General features: G+C 45.0%; 1 protein-coding gene across 3 annotated transcripts in view; it reads left to right on the top strand.

Moving 5' to 3' along the window:
* The window catches only part of KLHL22 (kelch like family member 22), a 97,945-nt gene that overhangs the window by 8,206 nt on the left and 67,544 nt on the right, over positions 1 to 22,195 (top strand). For 2 of the 3 annotated variants that reach the window (XM_082243419.1, XM_082243420.1), the window contains exons 2-4: positions 2,385 to 2,708; positions 9,734 to 9,899; positions 20,599 to 20,823. In XM_082243419.1, the coding sequence (XP_082099545.1) occupies positions 2,428 to 2,708; positions 9,734 to 9,899; positions 20,599 to 20,823 (672 nt within the window). In that variant the 5' untranslated portion in view covers positions 2,385 to 2,427. Of the gene's footprint in view, positions 1 to 2,384; positions 2,709 to 9,733; positions 9,900 to 20,598; positions 20,824 to 22,195 lie in introns of those variants that run through there. The other variant, XM_082243421.1, reaches the window with a different exon arrangement.

The raw sequence follows: 22,195 nt of genomic DNA, 5'->3' as shown, positions 1-22,195 counted from the left end.
CCCCGCAAAGCAGAGAACAGTCCGCACTGGACAGCGGACCGTGTGAAAGGAGCCTACTAGAGAGAGAGAGAGCGGTCTTCAGCAGTTTGGGCACTGTGCTGGGAGCCCGTGGATGCATATGTATGGCACGTGGACATTAAAGCCCACCATCTTTGTTGACACACTTATACATTACGTGGGTGGCAACACAGGATTCATTTAGTGAATTCATTAAAAAAATAAATTAAAGTGGTTCTAAAGACTGAAGGTTTTTTACTTTTATGCATTAGGTTAGGATAAAAAACCTCTGTGCAGCATCTCACTGTGAGGATAACAGCAGCAGGAACTATGCACATGTACAGTTTCCTCTGATAACAAACTATAATAATCCACACACCTGTTTTGCTATATACAGTATATTCGAATCTATGGGTTAAATTTTAAAGGGGAAGTAAAGTCTCCAGTTTATTTTTTTTTTTTTTTTCGTTTATGCAAGTAAATGCATAATGTGCTAGTATGCATCGCATACTAGCACATTATGTGACACTTACCTGCAAACGAAGCTTGCGTTGTCCCCGTTGGCGGCCACATCCATCTTCGCCCGTCTTCCTTCGGGGTCTGCGGACTCCAGCTGTATTACTGGCTGGAGCCGCGGGACGTTACTCCCGCGCTTGCGCGTGGGAGCCGCCGGTCACGGCGCAGGGCTCTGAAGAAATGGCACAGGTGGCCGTTTCTTCAGAGCGCATGCGCGGATGACATCATCAAGTGCATGTGCCGATGACATCATCAGGCGCATGCAATGTAAATATCTCCTAAACGGTGCAAGTTTAGGAGATATTTACAGTACCTATAGATAAGCCATTTTTTTGAAGCGGACCTAAACTTCTGTTTAGGTCCACATTATTATAGACTGCATAGCTTAATTTTTTTTTCCTAGAAAATTTCTTAGAACCCTCAAACCCCCGGAGGAGTTGGAGGCCGATAGGTTGGTGGATTGGCCGTCGGAGGTGTTGTATGGCAGGGTGAAGTTAACCCTTCTCTGGGTAGCCCTCCATTTCAAGGCTCTGACAGTTTTGTGCTAAAAAGAAGGCGGCTGCCCAGAAGAATGCAATTTGGGCCAGAATGGCCATCTCCCTTTTTTCTTGGACAGAGAGCACCGATACTGATCCCCGCACATTGCTGCCACCATGGCCTTCCCTGACAATGTGGAAAACATCTGTCAATGGGCGAAGGGGGGCAGGACTGGACTTTAGCGCACCTCCACCAGTCGGAGATGTGGAAGTCGTGACGTCAAGTTAGTGCTCGTGCTGGGCTGGATCTGGCAATTCTCGTCCAATCGATAGACAGCGGGGGGATATGATGTAAGCGACAGTACAGCCCACATAAGGCAGAGGTAGGGGAACACATCGCCTCCTGCTGCATGTACAAGCGATCCTGCAGCTAGTTAGCTGCTCGGATTGCTTTTACCAGAGAGCAGATCATCAGCTCTAAACCCTGCTGCTTGTAAAAAAAAAAAAAAAAAAAAAAAAAAAAAAAAAAACATCTTTTTGTCTGGCACCCGGAACCGCATTTTATGGGCGTTAGGCAATTAGTAATTGACCATCCCTGTGAAATTACTCCTAAATACCAATACCAATAAAACAGGGGTCTCCAAACTTTCTAAACAAAGGACCAGTTTACTGTCCTTCAGACTTTTGTTGGGCCAGACTGGTCATTGGAAGTAGAAATTGTCCTGGTGTCATTGGGAGTAAACAGTGCATCTTTGGCATTCGCCAACAGTGTTGGCTCCCACTGCGGTCTCTCAGCCATTGAGGAGGCAGGTAACTATTGGGGGGTGGGGGGTAGGTTGCGGGGAAAGCTGCACACTAAAGGTTTTTTACCTACGTGCATCGAATGCTTGAAGGTATAAAGCCCTTAGTTTTTAGAACCACTTTAAGAATATATACTTGAATAGACTTTTTTTTTTTAGACCAGATTTCAGTGTCCCCTCATATCATTAATTAATTAAAATATCGGTTTATAAACTTTGCAAACTTTCAAACAAAGTTTTATTGCCCTTGACTAAAGGCCATTATAGTTTTAAAAGCTGTCTTCTCTTGGTGATTATGTAAACTTCTGCTTTTTGGTTAACCATATGCCCTTTATTCTTGGAAAAGGGAAGAGGCTGTGCCAAGAACTTGAATGATAAAAATACATGACGTTTATTTGTGCTATCATTTTCTTTTCTATGCAGTGTGGTTGTTAATGGGAATTAAAATTGGAACTTCATAACGCTTCAAGAGCAAACAAAAAAAGGGATATTCTGTGTTTGCTTTCATTTTCTAATGTGCACTAAATGGCATCTGGAACCTAATATGATAATTTTTGGTACATTTGCAATAAAATTTGTTTTTTAAAATCCACAGGAACACCTGAGATCTATCAAGTTTGACTGATTTTCTTTTTCATATGGATGTTTTACTGGCCGAGGTATTTTTTTTTGGATCAGAACTTTTCCCAGAGATGGCAGAAGACCATGAGGTTTTGAAGCCAGACCATGTATCCAAGGAACAATCACCTGCACAAAATACCTGCAAAATATACACCAGTGTCAGGCACTCACAGACATTACTTAGTGGTCTAGTAGGTCTGCGTGATGCCGGCATATTGTTTGATGTGGTCCTCAAGTTGGAGGGAAAGTGTTTGGAAGCTCATAGAATCCTCTTGGCTGCATCTTGTGATTATTTTAGGTATTTGTCATTTTTTTTGTTTTTAACCTTCTGTTGTTGTTGAAGAGCTATTGCTACATAAGAAAAAAAATGTAATGTAAAGCTTCTTTCACACTGGCATATTACAGCATTCACGCATGCGAGGGCCATGCTTGCCTGCACAGGGATGCACAGGTGTTCGGTGCATCCCCATGCAGGCAGTTCCCTTCATGTCACTTGGGACACAGCAGCTGCACAGATGTAGCTGCTTATTCCAGCGTGCAGGTGCATAGCATAGAATGCAGACAGTATGCAGGTCGGGGCTGTGCCCACGCATGATGTGAATTTGGGAGCAGCAACTGTGTCCACGCATCCACTGTGTTCCAGTTGACATGAATGGGACTGCCTGCATGGGAAACACCTCTGCATCCCCATGCAGGTAAACATGGCTCTTGCAGGGGTGTACGCTGTACTACGCTCAGTGGAACAAGGCCTAAGAAACTGTCCTCTTGCATAGTTGCATGTGAATGCGCAGCTATGCAATCTATAATAATGTGGACCTAAACAGAAGTTTAGGTCTGCTTCAGAAAATGGTGTAGTGCCATTAAGGTTCAGGAAGGAAGTGGGATTATGAAGTGTAAAAACACATGGTCTGACCCAGTTCCAGGATTACCTAGTTGCAGGATTACCTAGTTCCAGGACAAGCAGAATGCCTCAGGTCCTGTGTTCAACTAACTGTTAAATTTTACTTTCTTTTTTAGACAACTGGGCCCCTCCTTTCTGATGACTCACTTGTTTTTCTGAAGCAGACCCAATCTTTGAAGGGTATTTTTCAATCTACAAGGGATTCTGGAATATTTTTTGTTCTGTTCTGTTTTGTCTGCTGGAGTTTACTGATCGTTGTCTCACCGTCAGAAATAAATAGTTGTATAGTTTGCCTTCAGACCTATAATTTGCAGTGATGTTAGTTTTATCATGCATTATCTCAACACATAACACTGGCACTCTGTTCAGTGCCATTCATTTAGAATGGCACCCCACTGCACAAGTACAGCAGGGATCAGCATACCACAATGCATATGCCTTGCAGTATGGTGTGCTACAATGTAAAAGAAAAACAAAAAGTGCAGGTCTGCTGTTTTTTACATTGCTGTGCATTGCCTGCGCATTCTTGATGAATCATCTGCCTTAACGCATCGCACATTAACCTAAAAAATACCACACCTTAAAATTTACGCAGTAACTCACAACATAGGGGTTGATTTACTAAAAACTGGAGAGTACAAAACATGGTGCAGCTGTGCATGGTAGCCAATCGGCCTCTAACTTCAGCTTGTTCAATAAAGCTTTGACAATAAAACCTGGAAGCTGAATGGTTTGTATGCACAGCTGCAGATTTTGCACTCTCAAGTTTTAGTAAATCAACCCCATTGTGTGAAGGGGTCCTTGAAAGAGAAGTATGGCCAAAGCTTTTCTTATGGATCACAGGAGTGCATTTCTGCACTCCTGTGACCCAGAACCAGCCGATAGCATGCTAAAGCCCGCTGTCAGCTGACGCCACAGAACCCACCAGAATGTGTCCCAACAATAATGTAAAGATCCACCTAGATCTGGCTTAGTTTTTCAGCATGCCACTGAGAGCCTGACAGCCCCAGCATGCTGAATGAAAAAAACTGAGGAGCTTACTATACTAACTATGCAATGTTAGTACAGCGATCTCCCCACTGAGCTATTGTGTTCTGACAAGGGGGCTGCAGCCCCCCTGCCCCAACAAAATACACCGGTCAGCGTTTGCTGCAAGTGCTGATTGGAGGCCGATTGGCTGCCGCTTTTCCAGCATGCCCTGTCCGGCTTTTGTTAAGTAGACAGGCTGAATGATGGACGGTTTCTGTTGAACCGGCTGATATTTGGCCTTCGTGTACTAGGTTTTAGCCAACTGCTCCCCCCATCCTCCACAGCCCAGTGATCACTGAAGGGGCAGAACACAGAGCAGTGACTGATTGCACAGAGCGGACCAAGAACTGAGCGATCAGCAGTCTAATGAGCTTAGAGGCTTGGAGCTGGCGGAGGACAGCTGCAGCATTGGGCCAATGCTGCAGCCATATTGGTGAGTATGTATAGTATCTCACAAACGTGAGTACACCCCTCACATTTTTGTAAATAATTGAAATCTTTTCATGTGGCAACACTTAAGAAATGACACTTGTAAATGTACAATGTAAATTAGTGAGTGTACAGCTTGTATAAGACTCCATTCACACTACCGCGACTTGTCAGCCTGACAAGTCGCGGTCCATTGTGTGCTACGGGAACCGTTCTAATAGGAGCGACTCAAGTCACTCCAACTTAGAAAAAGGTTCCTGTACTACTTCGGGGCGACATCGGAGTGACTTGCATAGACATTCATTATATGAAGTCCGTGCAAGTCGCGCCAAAGTCGCGGAGCACGCGACTTCGCAGGTCGCACCCGAAGTCGTGCCGCGTTAGTGTGAACCAGCACTAACAGTGTAAATTTGCTGTCCCTTCAAAATAACTCAACACACAGCCATTAATGTTTAAACCGCTGACAACAAAAGTGAGTACATCCCCTAAGTGAAAATGTTCAAATTGAGCCCATCATTCTTTTCCAGCACTGTCTTAACCCTCTTGGGCATGGAGTTCACCAGTTTTACAGGTTGCCACTGGAGTCCTCTTCCACTCCTCCATGACGACATCACGGAGCTGGTGGATGTTAGAGACCATGCGCTCCTCCACCTTCCGTTTGAGAATGCCCCACAGATGCTAAATAGGGTTTAGGCCTGGAGACATGCTTGGTCAGTCCATCACCTTTACCCTGAGCTTCTTTAGAAAGACAGGGGTCGCCTTGGAGGTGTGTTTGGGGTCGTTATCATGCTGAAATACTGCCCTGTGGCCCACTCTCCGAAGGGAGGGGATCATGCTTTGCTTCAGTATGTCACAGTACATGTTGACATTCATGGTTCCCTCAATGCACTGTGGCGCCCTAGTGCCGGCAGCATTCATGCAACCCCAAACCATGACACTCCCACCACCATGCTTGACTGTAGGCAAGACACACTTGTCTTTGTACTCCTCACCTGGTTGCCACCACACACGCTTGACACCATCTGAACCAATAAGTTTATCTTGGCCTCATCAGACCACAGAACATGGTTCTATAATCAATGTCCTTAGTCTGTTTGACTTCAGCAAACTGTTTGCAGGCTTTCTTGTGCATTATCTTCATAAGAGGCTTCCTTCTGGGACGACAGCCATGCAGACCAATTTGATGCAGTGTATGGTCTGAGCACTGACAGGCTGACCCCCCACCCCTTCAAACTCTGCAGCAATTCTGGCAGCACTCATATGTCTATTTCCCAAAGGCAACCTCTGGATATGATGCTGAGAACGTGCACTCCACTTCTTTGGCCGACCATGGCAAGGCCTGTCCTGAGTTTAACCTGTTAAACCACTGTATGGTCTTGGCTTCCGTGCTTCAGCTCGGTTTCAGGGTCGTGGCAATCTTCTTATAGCCTAGGCCATCTTTATGTAGAGCAATAATTCTTTTTTCAGATCCTCAGAGAGTTCTTTGCCATGAGGTACCATGTTGAACTTCTAGTGAATAGTATGATAGAGTGCGAGCGATAACGCCAAATTTATAACACCTGCACCCCATTCACACCTGAGACCTTGTAACACTAACAAGTCACATGACATTGGGGAGGGAAAAGCTATTTGGGCCCAATCTGGACATTTTCACTAAGGGGTGTACTCACTTTTGTTGCCAGTGGTTTAGACATTAATGGCTGTATGTTGAGTTATTTTGGGGGGACAGCAAATTTACACTGTTATACAAGCTGTACACTCACTACTTTACATTGTAGCAAAATGACATTTCTTCAGTGTTGTCACATGAAAATATATCATTTAAAATATTTACAGAAATGTGAGGGGTGTACTCAATTTTGTGAGATACTGTATGTTTGTTATTTTTTTTTTTTTTCCTGGACATTTCCTTTAATAGCTTGTACTGCACCACTGGCCATGTGATGCGTGGACTATGGGTACCTAGAACTGACCCATCTCCTGGCCTCATATAAGTCTGTTGGGTTCTACTTTCTATGTGCAGGCGGTGGAACCCAGACACGACAGTGCTGCTGATTTCCTCTAACTAGCAGTGAAACCCACAACCAGCTCCCAGCACAGGGTCTCCAGTCACTATCAACTTATTTTCTGCTCTATTCAGTAGATCATGTGACATATATAACCCACTAGTTACTAGTCGCATGTCTGTACTAGTATGTCATTGCCAATATATACAGTGATAACTGTGAGGAGACCAGCAGCACTGTCGCTAAATGCCAGGTTCGCTCTAGCTGTACTGTAGTTTTTATAACATTGTGTCACTACTACGCATACGCAAGGCATCTGCACTGTTTTGGCTTATCCTAAAGACACTACTGCACATGCACGTTCACAACGACATTTAAATGAAGACTAGCACTATAAAACAGCCATACCCAATGGGAAGCACATCCAAAGCAACTTGTGCGTTTCTGTTGCTGTGGGATGTGGCATTTTAATTTCTGGCCCCATCATCTCAACCCACTTCCCCCATCCCTCAGCTTCTGCTGCAGTTCACACAGGATCTCTGATTTGGTAGCTCACACCATCACCACCACCACTACAGCTACAGCCGACAAGTTGAGGCACCGCCACAACCATGCCTAACATTCACGAAAAAATGCAGTTCTTCAGCCCTTTTACTGGCACCAGCGTAAGTCATAAGTCAGCGGCAGAGTTTGGTTTTACACACACTAGGCTGCCAAAGCAGACGAGAGTGTATGGTTAATCTGACAAGCAGATTGTAAGCTTTCAGGTGGAAGCCATCTGGCAGCTGTAGAGCTGCCTGCGCACTTCCATGGATCCCCAGTACATTTAGCAGGCTCCAATTTGGAGATTAAGGCCCCTTTCACACATGCGAAATGTTCATTTCATCAGTTCATTTAAGTTTTTTTCAAAGTTTACATCATTTTTTTATTAGTTTTTCATTAGTTTCTCATCAGCTGCTTATCTGTTTCTCATCAGGTTTTACATCAGTGTTTTTACATCCACTACCAATACAAAAACTGATGCAAAAACTGACTGTTTATTTACATCCGTTTTTCGTCTGTTCTGTTTTCTTTAAGTGCCGGTTCACACTAGGTCGCTCCGACTTAGGGGGTGACCTGTGAAGTCGCGTGCAGCGCGACTTCGGCGCAACTTGCACGGACTTCATAAAATGAATGTCTATGCAAGTCGCTCCGAGGTCGCCCCGAAGTAGTACAGGAACCTTTTTCTAAGTCGGAGCGTCATGTGACGCTCCTATTAGAACCGGTCCTGTACTACACTATGGGAGCGACAATGCACGACTTGTCAGGCTGACCAAGTCGCCTGACAAGTCGTACCAGTGTGAATGGACACTTACAGATGCAGATGTAAACGGATGATCATCGGTTTACATCCATTTTTCCTTGAAATGCATTGACATCCATTTGTCCTCTGTCAACAGATGGATAAAAAACAGACAAACGGTCTGCATGTGTAAAAGGGGCCTAACTGTCCTAGGCAGAGGGCAAATAGCTGTTTATGGATGAACACCTCTATACACTTCATATAATAAAATACATGTATTCTGTCTGTGATGCAATGTTAAAAAAAACTTAACACATGTAGAGGATCCTGGCAGAGAGATTAAGGCCCCTTTCACACACGTGGAACGTTCATTTCATCAGTTTAGTCATGTTTTTTTCAATGAGAAAATTGATGCATTTTTTATCAGTTTACATCTGTTTCACATCAGCTGCCCATCAGTTTTTAACATCCACTGCGAATGCAATGAATGGATAAAAAATTGTCTGCATCTGTAAAAGGGGCCTTAATCATTGCATAGCTGTGTGAAGTAGAGCTGTGCTTTTTAAAGAGGAAGTAAACCCTCCTCAGGAAGTTGCACCTATAGGTAAGCCTATGATAAGGCTTACCTATAGGTACTGTAAATATCACCTAAACTTGTACCGTTTAGGAGATATTTACCTTTAATGCAGCCAGTGACGTCACTGGCGCATGCGCTCTGAAGGAACGGCTGATCGTGCCGTTCCTTCAGAGCCCCGTGCCGTGACCGCCGGCTCCCGCGCGCGTGCGCGGGAGTGACGTCACCGCGGCTCTGGCCAATCAGGTGGCCGGATGCCGCGATCCCGGAAGTAGGGCGACTGAACATGTCGCTCGTCATACAGGTAAGAGAGCGGCAAGGCGGAGGCTCGTTCTAAGGTAAGTATTTCATAATGAGCTAGTATGCGATGCATACTAGCTCATTATGTCTTTCTCTGGCAGGTTGTAAAAAAAAAAAAATTTTTTTGAACGAGTTTACAACCTCTTTAACTGGGTTTTAAAATGGTAAAAAAAAAAAAAAAAAAAAAGGGGCTCACTCTTCTTTACAAAAAGAGAAATTTTGTTTTGGATGGATCCCCCCTATTTAATGTTGTTTTTCTTTTTTTTTTTTTCTAAAATTGTACAGAAAAAAAAAAGAAATGTGACAAGTTTATGATGTAATAGTCAATGTTTAGACCCGCCCCAACCCATAAAATGTTCTCCTTCACCCTAGACTTTATGGATTTATCACAAATCTGAAAATATCTCACTTCTTGGTGCAGTGCAGCAGCAGAGTATGAACAATCATCTAGCCCACAATATTTTTTTTTTTTTTTCCTAGATAATCTATGTGGTTTACAGGGCATTGCTATTTTTAGTTCAACAGCTCTAAAAACAGGCATGAACTATTTAGTAGGACATCCTTTAATTTGACCCACTTAATGTATTATTATTTTTTTTAATGCGGGCAGCTTGATGTTTGTGTTTTTTATTTGGTGTTATGAGAATACAAATTCAGGTTCCTAAATATTTAACACCTATACACATAATTGTTTCTTTTCCTGTTTGTTTTCTTTATTTTTGAAATCGGGATCTCAGGGACCTTGTTACAGGCACAGTAATACTTTCCACAAATTCTTTTTGTGATGCTGTTTTTTTATTAGGGGGATGTTTGCAGGAGGGTTGAGAGAAATGGACCAGCAGGAAGTGCAGATCCATGGCATAACATACAATGCAATGTGCAAGATCCTGGATTTCATATACACATCTGAGCTGGAGTTGGGTGTCCACAATGTACAGGAAATACTGGCTGCAGCTTGCCAACTTCAGGTACCGCTTCAAACTATAAAGAGTGGACTATGAATTTTTGCATAAAATGGAGTTCATTTACACAAATTTTCTTAAAGTGATATTAAAGTCTTGTGTTATTCTTGTTTGTTTTTTTTTTTTTTTAAATGTTATACTTCTCTGCTTTGTGCAGTGGTTTTGCACAGAGCAGCTTGGATCCTCCTCTTCTCGGGTCACCCGCCCGGTCTCCTGGCTCCCCTCCTGCTGATTGCCCCCAGAGCAAGCTTCACCCAAGCAGGCTCACTCCCAAGCAGCGGCTCTGCATGTCCATTCACACAAAGAGCCGCAGCTCGGCCCCACCCGCTCCCTCACCCGATTGGCTCCTTGGCTGTGATTGACAGGATCTGGAGCCAGTGGCTCCCGATGTTGCCTCAGCCAATGAGAAGTTGGGGTCCCTGGAAAGCTGAGGCACTTGTGCACATCGCTGGATCGAGCTGGGGCTCGGGTGAGTATTAGGAGGGGCTGCTGCATAGAGAAGGTTTATCTTAACCCCTTGGAGCCGGCCCTTTAAAGGGTTTAGGATGGCAGGAAGCGGGACGGGGTTTAGAATCGTGCCCGCCGTGATTGGCTGTCAAGGCAGTCACATGATCGGAAAGCCGCCGGTAACTGTGTTTGGACCCAATTAACGCAAATATGCGACCACTCGGTGCCAAGGCCCATTCGCCGAGAGACCACATATTTGCGTCCTGAATGCATGAAATTAAAAAAAAAAAAAAACCTTCTGTGTGCAGGTCCCCACCAGCCTTTAATGGCAACAGGTTAATTTAGTGAATTAATGAAGAAAAATAATACTGCAACCTTTTTCCCTTTAGAACCACTTTAATGTTTTTCATCCTTAATTCACTAAATTACCCTGTTGCCATATAATGCTGGTGGGGAGCTGCACACCGATGTTTTTTTTTTTTTTTTTTTACCTCCATGCATGGAATGCATGAAGGTAAAAAACCCTGAATCTTTATAACCACTTTAATGCATACATTTAGGCCTTGTTCACTCTGGCACACCTGCGTTTAGCTTTTCTAAATGCAGGGGAGGTCATCTGGAAAGTATGAACAACTTTTCTCTTTCGTTCATTGGCGGACATAGGTCCTGGTATTCATAACCATTGGGTTATACTGCCCCCTACAGGAGTAGGACACTAGGCAGAAAATTCTGGCTACACCCATGGGCAGTCCCAGGGGGTATAGCCACTCAGTTTTGTTTCTACCTAGACCTCAGCTCCACGCTAGGTCGGCCGCAACATAGCCCCAATGGACAGGGGCTGGCCTGTGAGTTCAACGCCTCGCAAGGTCACATACGACCGGTTTTTGGACCACCTCCTGGCTGACCGTTCCCCCATTTCGATGGAGAGGGGTTCTGTCTGGAGCAGTGGCCGCCTGGTTCCTGGTATGCTGAGTAGCTGTCCCACCTCTCCCTCTGGAGGGTTTTGGAGGGGACCTGGGCCCCTCCTTGGGACGGTCAGACCCCCGGGTTCCCCTCCTTCTTCCCACAGGCACCCCCCGTCCCCTCCACATATGCTGGGGCTGTTTGGGTGGTCTGGCCACTGTTCCTGGGGTGGGGGGAGTGTGCTTGCTAGCGATGGGGGCCAGGGGGGGAGATGCGCCGCCGGCGACAAGACAATCGACTTTGTGGGGGTGGGGGTTGTACCTGTTGGGGGCTCCAGCCAGGGCCCCCCATCCTGCCTGGATTTATCCCTAAGGCTTGGTCTCTTTTCTGGGTCCCTGTATGCATCGTGGTGCTGTGTGGAGCCACCATTTTGTTGTAGCCTGTGTGTTTTTTTTACCCGGCGGCATGGCCATGTTTGTGCAGTCCGGCGGCCATTTTGCTCTGGTTTGCTCCTGAAGTTAGCAGCGGCCATGACAGTGGAGTCCTGTGGGTGGCGATTTCAACAATGGGAGCCCCTCCTCATCCCCTGGTGCTGACTCCTGGATGATTTTACTTCCTGGTGGCTAGAAAAACATAAAATACAAAAGGGAGTTGCGCTAGAGCAAAAAATATAACATAACATAATCCCCACTGACAGAGAGAAGTTGAGAGCACACACCAATGGTAAAACACACAACAATAAGAAAGACAGTCGCACAGCATATATATAGATTAATAACCCAATCCAATTATGTCAAAAATTGGAAGCGACAGTCCAAACAAAAAAATGATGTAAAAGAAGTATCTTCATATTATTGTGAACGAAGGTGCAAGGAACAGTTCAAAACAGATCTATTGCAAATTTCATCCACCCAGGTGAAAAATGGAGATGACAAACGATGTGAGGTCCCGACCACCATACACAGCCTCTTACCAATAAGCAGAGAGACAGGCGCCTCGGGTAGTTCAGGACTACTCCAGCCTATTTCCAAGCAAAGCAGCTCCCAGAATGTTCAAGCCACCTGATAGTACCGGCTCACACTCCACTCCAAGATCTCACTCAGAAACTCCTTCGGTTATCTCATAAAGGTGGGAAATGGCAAATAAAACAGGGCGAGCCCATAGTGCATTACCTCATGGATACTTTATTAAGAGATATAAGGAAATACACTCACCCAGAACGAAGATAAGGCATGTAATGCTGCTGTATAGAGGAGGCTCTCAGTGTTCGGTTCCCACCAAGAAAATGGCCGACCTCGAACTTCCGGGTGTGACGTGATGACGCAGGTTTAGCTCCTCCCAACGCGTTTCGTCATTACGACATTGTCAAGGGGCGCCCCCTCTTGTCGCTCTTGTCCCCTGGCAAGTTTTTTTCCTTCCAACATGTGCCTGTCCCCAGACCGCTTACAGGGCCTGTTTGGGGCGGTACAAGACCTGTTCCTTCAAGGAGTCATTGTCCCGGTTCCGACTAAGGAACATTTTTCAGGATTTTTATTCAAACCTGTTCAGTCCCCAGGAAGAAAGGAAGGCAAAGTGCGTCCAATCCTGGACCTCATGGCGCTCAACCGCTTTGTGCGGGTACAGAAGTTCAGAATGGAATCCATTCGAACGGTGGTGGCATCCCTGCACCAGGGAGATTTCCACGCTTTGATCGATATCAAGGATGCCTACCTTCACATTCCAATGTGTGCCAGTCACCAGCGTTTTCTCCACTATGCTGTGGGAGAGGAGCATTATTAGTTTGTGGCATTACCCTTTGGTTTTGCCTCTGCTCTTCGGGTCTTTACAAAAGTGTTAGCCACGGTGCTAGCTTTTCTACGCCAATGGGGGATCGCGTTACTGTACTAACTAAACGATCTCCTTCTGCGAACGGAGTCTCCCTCTGCTCTGGTGGAAAACATGGAGATCACGATACGGACTGTGCGGGAGTTTGGCTGGATTCTGAATTTTAAGAAGTCTGCTCCTGGCTCCGTGCACCAAGCTGGACTATCTGGGCCTGATTCTGGACTCGGCCTTAGCCAGAGAGCTCCTTCCTCTAGACAAACTCCAGAAATTGCAGGTTGCAATTCGTCTCCTGCTGTCCAGCAGATGGTATCCCTCTTAACTTGCATACGGGTCCCGGGCCTGATAGTGTCTACCTTTTTGATGCGGTTCTGTTTGCACAGGTCCATACAAGGTCCCTGCAAAGAGAGATTCTGACCAAATGGGACAAGACTCTTCAGTCTCTGTACAATCAGATCCGGCTGAATCAGAGAATGAGGGAGTCTCTGATATGGTATACATTTTCTGGCGCTTCGGTTGGGAAATGCCTTCCTTCCTTTGTATTGGGACAGTGGTCACCATGGATGTCAGCCTGTCCGGCTGGGGAGGCGTCCTCAGTAAGCAATCTGCTCAGGGGATCTGGACGCAGAGTCCAGACTACTGATCAATGTCTTGGAACTCCGAGCGATCAGACTGTGTGTGGATCATTGGACGGATCGTCTTCAGGGTTGTCCAGTGCGCATTCAATCGGACAATGCCACGGCCGTGGCTTATGTCAATCACCAAGGGAGCACAAGAAGTGTCCTGGCGGCTCTGAAGGTAGCCAGCATTCTAAGGTGGGCAGAATGGTTTGTTGCAGCCCTCTCCGCTGTACATATTCCCGGGGTGGAAAATTGGGAGGCGGATTACCTCAGTCGGCAGGCGTTGGATCAAGGCGACTGGTCCCCTCATCTGGAGGTGTTTCATCAGCTGTGTCTCCGGTGGGGCACCCCCAAGGTGGATCTGTAGGCATCTCGGCTGAACAGAAAGGTTCAGAGGTTTGTGGCTAGGAGAAGGGATCCTGTGGCGGATGCCACAGAGACGCTAGTGGCCCCGTGGGGTCAGTATCAGCTGATTTACGCCTTCCCTCCTCTCCATCTTCTGCCTAGACTTCTACGCAGGATCGAGGCAAAAGGGATTCCGGTCATCTTAGTGGCTCCGCACTGGCCTCATCGGGCTTGGTATGTCGTTCTGGTGCGGCTGGTCACCGATTGTTCCTCTGTCCCAAGTACTAATCTTCCATCCTGCTTTACAGTCGCTGGCTTTGACGGCTTGGCTGTTGAACGCCAGGTGCTAAAGGATAGGGGTTTATCTGAATTAGTGATTCCTACACTGTTGAAAGCTATGATATCTACTTCTAGAAAGATCTACCATTGTACATGGAAGACGTACATTGCGTTGTGTGAGTCGCTTGGGGTACATCCTCACTCCTGCTCGGTGGCTCAGATCTTGACATTCCTTCAACGGGGGCATGAACAGAAGATGGCCTTGAGTACCATCAAGGCCAAGGTGTTGGCTTTGGCGGTCGTCTTCCAACAGCCTTTTAGCCATTGGTACAGCTGGTCGCCGATGCTCCTTGGAGACTTCCTCTCAGGGAAGATCTGCTGTCCCAAGGACCAATCTACCATACTGCTTTACCGTAGCTGGCTTTGGCGGCTTTGCTGTTGAAAACCAGGTGCTGAAGGATAGAGGGTTTTCTGAATCGCTGATTCCTATGCTGTTAAAAGCTAGAAAATCTACTTCTAGGAAGATTTACCATCGTACTTGGAAGTCGTACCTTTCGCGGAGGGAATCCATCAGGGTTCACCCTCGCTCCGTTTCGGTGACTCTATTTTTGGCTTTCCTCCAGCGAGGGGTCGAGCAGCTTCTGGCCTTGAGTACCATCAAGGGCTAGGTCTCGCCCTTGGCAATTTTCTTTCAACATCCGTTGGCCACACTCTCCTTGGTGCGTACCTTTCTGCAGAGAGTGAGACACTTGGTTCCCTCGGTGTGGTCTCCATTGCCACCGTGGGACCTCAATTTTGTGTTGTCAGTTCCCCAGAAACCTCCCTTTGAAAATATTCGGCAGATTCCCCTGCTTATGTTGTCCCAGAAGGTGGCCTTTATGGTGGCTTTTACTTCTGCGCGCAGGGTGTCTGAGCTGGTGTCGCTGTCTTGTCGTTCACCTTACCTACTCATTCACAGGGATAAAGTGGTTCTTCGGCCATGGCCGTCGTTCCTTCCAAAGATCGTCTCTAATTTTCATTTGAACGAAGGCATTGTGTTGCCCTCCCTGTGTCCCAAGCCTAAGCATCCTAAGGAAGTTGCTTTGTATTCCCTGGATGTGGTTTGGGCAATTGGGGTGTACCTGGCAGCTGGGGAGTCGTTTCAGGAGGCAGACTCACTATTTGTCCTTACGGATGGACCTCGCAAAGGGCTGGCTACTTCTGATGGATCAGACAGACTGTTTGTTTGAGGCTTATTCTATTAAGGGTCAGGTTCCTCCTTTTCCTGTTGGGGTGCACTCTGCTCGGGCGCTTAGTGCCTCCTGGGCCTTCCGTCATCAGGCGTCAGTGATGCAGTTTTGCTAGACGGCCACCTGGTTGTCTGTACACACATTCACAAATATATAAAGTGGATGTGTTGTCATCTGCGGATGCTTCTTTTGGCCACAAAGTTTTGCAGGCTGCTATTTAGAGGACTTGTCCTCTTTAACCACTTAAGCCCCGGAAGATTTTACCCCCTTCCTGACCAGGGCCTATTTTGCGATTCGGCACTGCTTGACTTTAATGGACAATTGCGCGGTCGTGCGACGCTGTACCTAAACTAATTTGACGTCTTTTTTTCCCTCAAACAGAGCTTTCTTTTGGTGGTATTTGATCACCTGTGCGATTAATTTTTTTTTTTTTTTTTTTTTGATCATGCGCTATAAACAAAAAAAGAGCGCCATTTTGCAAAAATAACATTATTTTTCAAATTTTTTTTTATATGAAATTCCCCAAAAAAAATGTAAAAATCAAAATTTTTTTAACAATTATAGGCCAATTTGTTTTATGCTACATATGTTTGGTAAAAAAAATTGCAAAAAGCGTATTTTGATTGGTTTGCACAAAAGTTATTGCGTTTACTAACTAAGGGATTGATTTTTGTTGTTTTTTTTTTTTTTTAACGAGTAATGGCGGCGATCTGCGATTTTTATTTATTTTTTTTATTTTTTGCGGGACTGCGACATTGCAGCGGACAGATCGGACCCTTGACTGACACTTTTGGGGTTACCAGTGACATTACTACAGTAATCGGTGCTTTACATAGGCACTGTTACTGTAAAAATGACACTGGCAGTGAAGGGGTTAACTTTTTTTGAGAGGGAGGGGTTAAGTGTGTCCCTAGGGGCGTGATTCTAACTGTGATTGGATGTGGCTTGATGTGTAAGAACAGAGATCAACGGTCCTACATAGTAGAACCGTATGATCTCCATTCTTACACAGGGAAGAATGACAGGCGGCTTTGTTTACATTAGCCGCCTGCCTTTCTCCCGGTGTAACGGACGATCGCGAGCGAGGGCACACGCGCGGGGGGGGAACCGTGCCTTCGGCTGCGCTCGCTCCCTAGAGCCTCACAGGCTAGCGACGTAGCCCTACGTCGCTTTGCCTGTGAGGGGCTGACCGCCACAGTAAATAGTCGTGCGGCGGTCCACAAGGGGTTAAGGGGTGTTTTTTTTTTTTTTTTTTCAGATGAGCTCCAGTTGTTTGTAGTTGAGCTCTAAGTTATCTGGTTGGCTATGTTTAGCCTTTGGAAAGTTTTTCTGCTTTTCCCTCCCCTCATGTTTGTCACTGCTTTGGGACATCCCTACGGTCATAAAGATGAAGAGTGGTGTCCGTCAATGAATAAAAGCGAAAATGGGATTTTTGACTTATTGTAAATTCCATTTCTCTGATGTTTATTGACGGACACAGCACCCGCCCCTGTTTGGAGTTAGGTTTTTTCTTCTGACACTGCTTGTTACAAAACTGAATACCTATAGCAGGAAGTGGGAGTATACCCCCAGGGACTGGCCCATAGGCATGCTCAAGCTTTTTTTCTGCCTAGTGTCCTACTCCTGTAGGGGGCAGTATAACTCTACGGTCATGAAGATGAAGAGCTGTGTCCGTCAATGAACATCAGAGAAATGGATTTTACGGTAAGTCAAAAATCCTATTTTTTTTTGGCCTCAACACTAAACGATAAGTCTGGCGGAAATCCAATAGAGCTCACCATCCAAATAATACCATTCTGACAGTAAAGCATGGAGGTGGTAATATCCTGTTATGGGGTGTTTCTCTGCACTGGAGCACTTGTCAAAATGGAAGGAAAAATGGATGGGGCAAAATACTATCAAATTCTTGAGGAAAATCTTCTGCCCTCTGCCAGAAAGTTGTCAGTGTAAAGAAGGTTTACCTTACAACATAACAATGACCCAAAGCACACAGCAAAAATGACCACACAGTGGTTGAAGGTGAAAAAGGTAAATGTCCTTGCATGGCCTAGTCAGAGCCCAGACTTAAACCCCATTGAAAAGTCACAATCCACTTTAACTAAACTTGAGCAGTTCTCCAAGGAAGAGTTGGCAAATATTGAAAAGTCTAGATGTGCAGAGTTAATAGAGACCAATCCCATCAGAATAAAAGCTGTAATTTAAAGCAAAAGTTGGTTCAACAAAATACTGACACAAGGGGGTGATCCCTTTTCCAACTGTGATTCTGTTTTTTTATTTTATTTTTATGATATGTTGGTGTTAGATTTCACATGGATGATATAAGTTGCACTGGGTAAATACAGCTGGATAAAACAAAAGCTGTGTCTGTCTTCATTTCAGGCTGCAAAGCAACAACATGTGATTTTTTTTTTTAAAGGAGGGTGTTTTTTTTCTTTACCTACTTTCACTCAAGCTGGCCACTGTAACGCTCCGGCGTTTGTTTAGTGAACTGGATTTGCAGCTGCAGAATTTCCACTCAGTAGTCGTGTAGAGATGTGTTGAATTACCATATCCAACTCTCCAGACTCATAATTGTGGCCCAGCCTGCCTCAGCATGCAAATATACAGACACTCAGATAAGATGTTCCTGGAGTGATAGGTTGTATACGATAGTATAGAGGTGATGTGCTGAAAGGACAGGCGTGAGTAGTGATAGCAATGATAGGCACTCAATAGTAATGTTCAGGAGTGTTAGCAGATGGTGATAGATAGTATGCAGATAGGTTAGCAATCATGTACAAATAACAGGTGGTAGGGGACAGCAGATGAAGTGTACAGGAATTGCTAACTCAGTGCAAGGATATAGATGGTAGTAGACTCGAGAGCTAGCAATCTATGTAACAGTGCAGATGATAGAAATAGTAATGCATAGATAGCAACAGTCTTTAGTATGCAAGAGTAGATAGTGAAAGTTGATAGGAAGGAATCCCCTGTGGGGTACTTATCACTAGTTGGTTTAGAGAGATGAGGGGTCCGGTAATGAGATAAGGATCAGGTAGCGAGATACAGGATCAGTAGCGAGATACAGGATCAAGTAGCGAGACTCCGGTCTATCCAGATACTGGGGAAATAGCTGGAGGCTTCGGCAGCGTCAGACAAGGCTGTATAACAAGCGGTTTGCACGAACACCTTGTGAGTGAAAGCCGGCGATTGAAATAGCCGCTCAGAGCGGCGCCTAGTGATGACGTCATGAGAGTTAAAGGGACAGGTAGCTATATGCGGAAGAAATGGGCTGGAAGGGTACCGAAGGTACCAGAATCTTACAGCCGCACACTTGTGCTACTTCATTCAGCCAGTAGTCTTAACGAATTAAAAAATAAATACAAACGTGAAAGGTGAATAGAGGAATCCCTCCTCTTGGGACATTGTATTCTGACAGTGGCACTCTACTTTCAAAGCATGTTTCCCTTGTTTACCTGCAGCTCAACCAGCAGAGTTGATATCTGAAACCCAATTTTTGCACCATAATTTTCCCAGAGACTTCCATCCTAGAGTAGGGCAGTCAAGTTACATGAGATTGCTGAATTGCAAGAGTTGGGCCAAACGAACATTTATCCAAATCTTAGAAGAAAAAAAAATGTACTTTTATTTCTACTTTAAATATAGTCTGAAGAAATATAACAAAAACAAGAGTGTACATTGTGCGTGTCTGTGTGTATGTATGTATGTATGTGTGTATGTATGTATGTATGTATGTATATGTGTGTGTGTGTGTATATATATTATATATATATATATATATATATATATACATTGCTGAAAGAAATTTAAAACACATCAGATCTCAATGGGGAAAATATCTTGCAGGATAGCTATGCTGAGAAGACTGGGTAATGTGTTAGGAACGAAAGGATGCCACATTGTTTGATAGAGATGAAAATTATCAATCTACAGAGGGCTGAATTCAAAGACACCCCAAAAATCAAAGTGAAAAAATTATGCTGCAGGCTAGTCCATTTTTCAGAAATTTCCTTGCAGCAACTCAAAATAGTAATTTGTATGACTCGCACGTGCTTGTATGCGTGCCTGGCAACATTGGAGCACGCTCCTAATGAGACGACGGATGGTGTCCTGGAATATTTCCTCCCAGTTCTGGACCAGGGCATCACTGAGCTCATGAACAGACTGAGGTGCAGACCGGCAGCGTTGGATGGTCCGAAACCTAATGTCCCAGAGGTGTTCTATTGGATGTAGGTCAGGCGAGCGTGGGGCCATTCAATGGTATCAATTCCTTTATCCTCCAGGAACTGGCTGCATACTCTCGCCACATGAGGCCGGGCATTGTCGTGCACCAGGAGGAACCCTGGACCCACTGCACCAGCATAGGGTCTGACAATGGGTCCAAGGATTTCATCCTGATACTGAATGGCAGTCAGGGTGCCATCATCTAGCCTGTAGAGGTCTGTGCGCCAATCCATGGATATGCCTCCCCAGACCATCACTGACCCACCCTCTTCATGAAGTCTGTTTCTGATTCATTGGTCAGAGACATTCACACCAGTGGCCTGATGGAAGTCACTTTGTAGGGCTCTGGCAGTGCTTATCCTGTTCCTCCTTGCACAAAGAAGCAGATACTGGTACTGCTGGTGAGTAAGGACCTTCTACGGTCCTGTGCAGCTCTCCTAGAGTAACTGCCTGTCTCCTGGAATCTCCTTCATGCTCTTGAGACTGCTGGAAGACACCGCAAACCTTCTGGCAATGGCACATATTGATGAGCCATCCTGGAAGAGTTGGACTGTGCAACCTATGTAGGGGACAGGTATCGCCTCACACTACTATTGGTGACACTGACCCTAGCCAAACGCAAAACTAGTGAAAAACTATCAGAAAAGATGAGAAGGAAAAAAAGATCAGTGGCCTCCACCTGTAAAGCCATTCCTGTTTTGACTTGACGCTATACTCTGATTTAAATGTGTTCCTTTAATTTTTTTGAGGTGTGTGTGTGTGTGTGTATGTATGTATGTATGTATGTATATGCATATATACACATACGGTATATAAAATATTGCATTTTTATTTCAGATCTCTGAAGTAATTGATTACTGCTGTGATTTTCTCATTTCCTGGGTGGATGAGGAAAATGTGGTGGAGGTATACAAGCTGGCAGAGCTATTTCACCTGAATCAACTTAGTGAAGAGCTGGATGCATTTGTTTTGAAAAATTTTATTACATTCTCACGTACACAAATATACAGGCAGCTTCCTCTGGAAAAAGTGTACTCTCTACTCAACAGCAACAGGTTGGAGGTAAGATCACTGGTTGTGTAGTTGGCTTCAGTAATCACACCTTTTAACCACTTAAGCCCCGGAAGATTTTACCCCCTTCCTGACCAGGGGGTATTTTGCGATTCGGCACTGCGTGACTTTAACGGACAATTGCGCGGTCGTGCGACGCTGTATCTAAACTATTTTGGCGTCCTTTTTTTCCCACAAACAGAGCTTTCTTTTGGTGGTATTTGATCACCTGTGCGATTTTTTTGATCATGCGCTATAAACAAAAAAAGAGCGTAAATTTTGCAAAAATAGCAATATTTTTCACATTTTTTTAGATGAAATTCCCCCCAAAAAAATGTAAAAATCAAAATTTTTTTTAACATTTTCGGCCAATTTGTTTTATGCTACCTATGTTTGGTAAAAAAAATCGCAAAAAGCGTATTTTGATTGGTTTGCGCAAAAGTTATCGCGTTTACTAACAAAGGGAAAGATTTTTGTCATTTTTGTTGTTTTTTTTTTTTTAACGCGGAATGGCGGCGATCCGCGATTTCTTTTTTTTGCGACATTGCGGCGGACAGATCGGACCCTTGACTGACATTTTTGACACTTTTGGGGTTACCAGTGACATTTCTACAGTAATCAGTGCTATACATATGCACTGTTACTGTAAAAATACACTAGCAGTGAAGGGGTTAACTTTTTTTGAAAGGGAGGGGCTATGTGTGTCCCTAGGGGCGTGCTTTCTACTGTGATTGGCTGTGGCTTCAGATGTATGAACAGTGATCAACGGTTCTACATAGTAGAACCGTATGATCATCCTCCATACACCGGGGAGAATGACAGGCAGCTTGTTTACACAAGCCGCCTGACTTTCTCCCTCTCCCCCAACGATCGCAGAGTGACCGGCGGACATCGGGTCCGCCGGTCACACGCGCGGGGGGGTGCGTGACCTCGCGGGAGCGCGCCCGCTCCCTAGACCCTCACAAGCTAGCGACGTAGACCTATGTCGCTTTGCCTGTGAGGGGCTGACTGCCGAAGTAGATCTGCGTTAGGCAGTCGGCAAGTGGTTAAGAGAATGATGTCTTATTGGCAAAATATATGAATTGTAAAATGTTTAATACATGTTTTGGATGCGAAAGTGACGCACACTGATTAGACAAGTTTAACCACTTGCCCGGGAGGGGCCAATTCTGACATTTCTCTTATATATGTTAAAATCTGCATTTTGTTGCTAGAAAATTACTTAGAAGCCCCTATCATGATATATTTTTAAAGCGGGGGCCCTGGAAAATAAAATGGTGGTTCTTGCAATTTTTTTATGTTGCATGATATCTACAGAGCCATTTTTAAAACACATTTTCAGGAAAAATATACTTTAATGAATTGTAGTGCACACAAACACAAT

This window comes from Pelophylax lessonae, assembly GCF_965119305.1.
Source record: "Pelophylax lessonae genome assembly, chromosome: 1".
NCBI lineage: Eukaryota > Metazoa > Chordata > Amphibia > Anura > Ranidae > Pelophylax > Pelophylax lessonae.
This window is presented reverse-complemented; position numbering and strand designations above follow the sequence as displayed.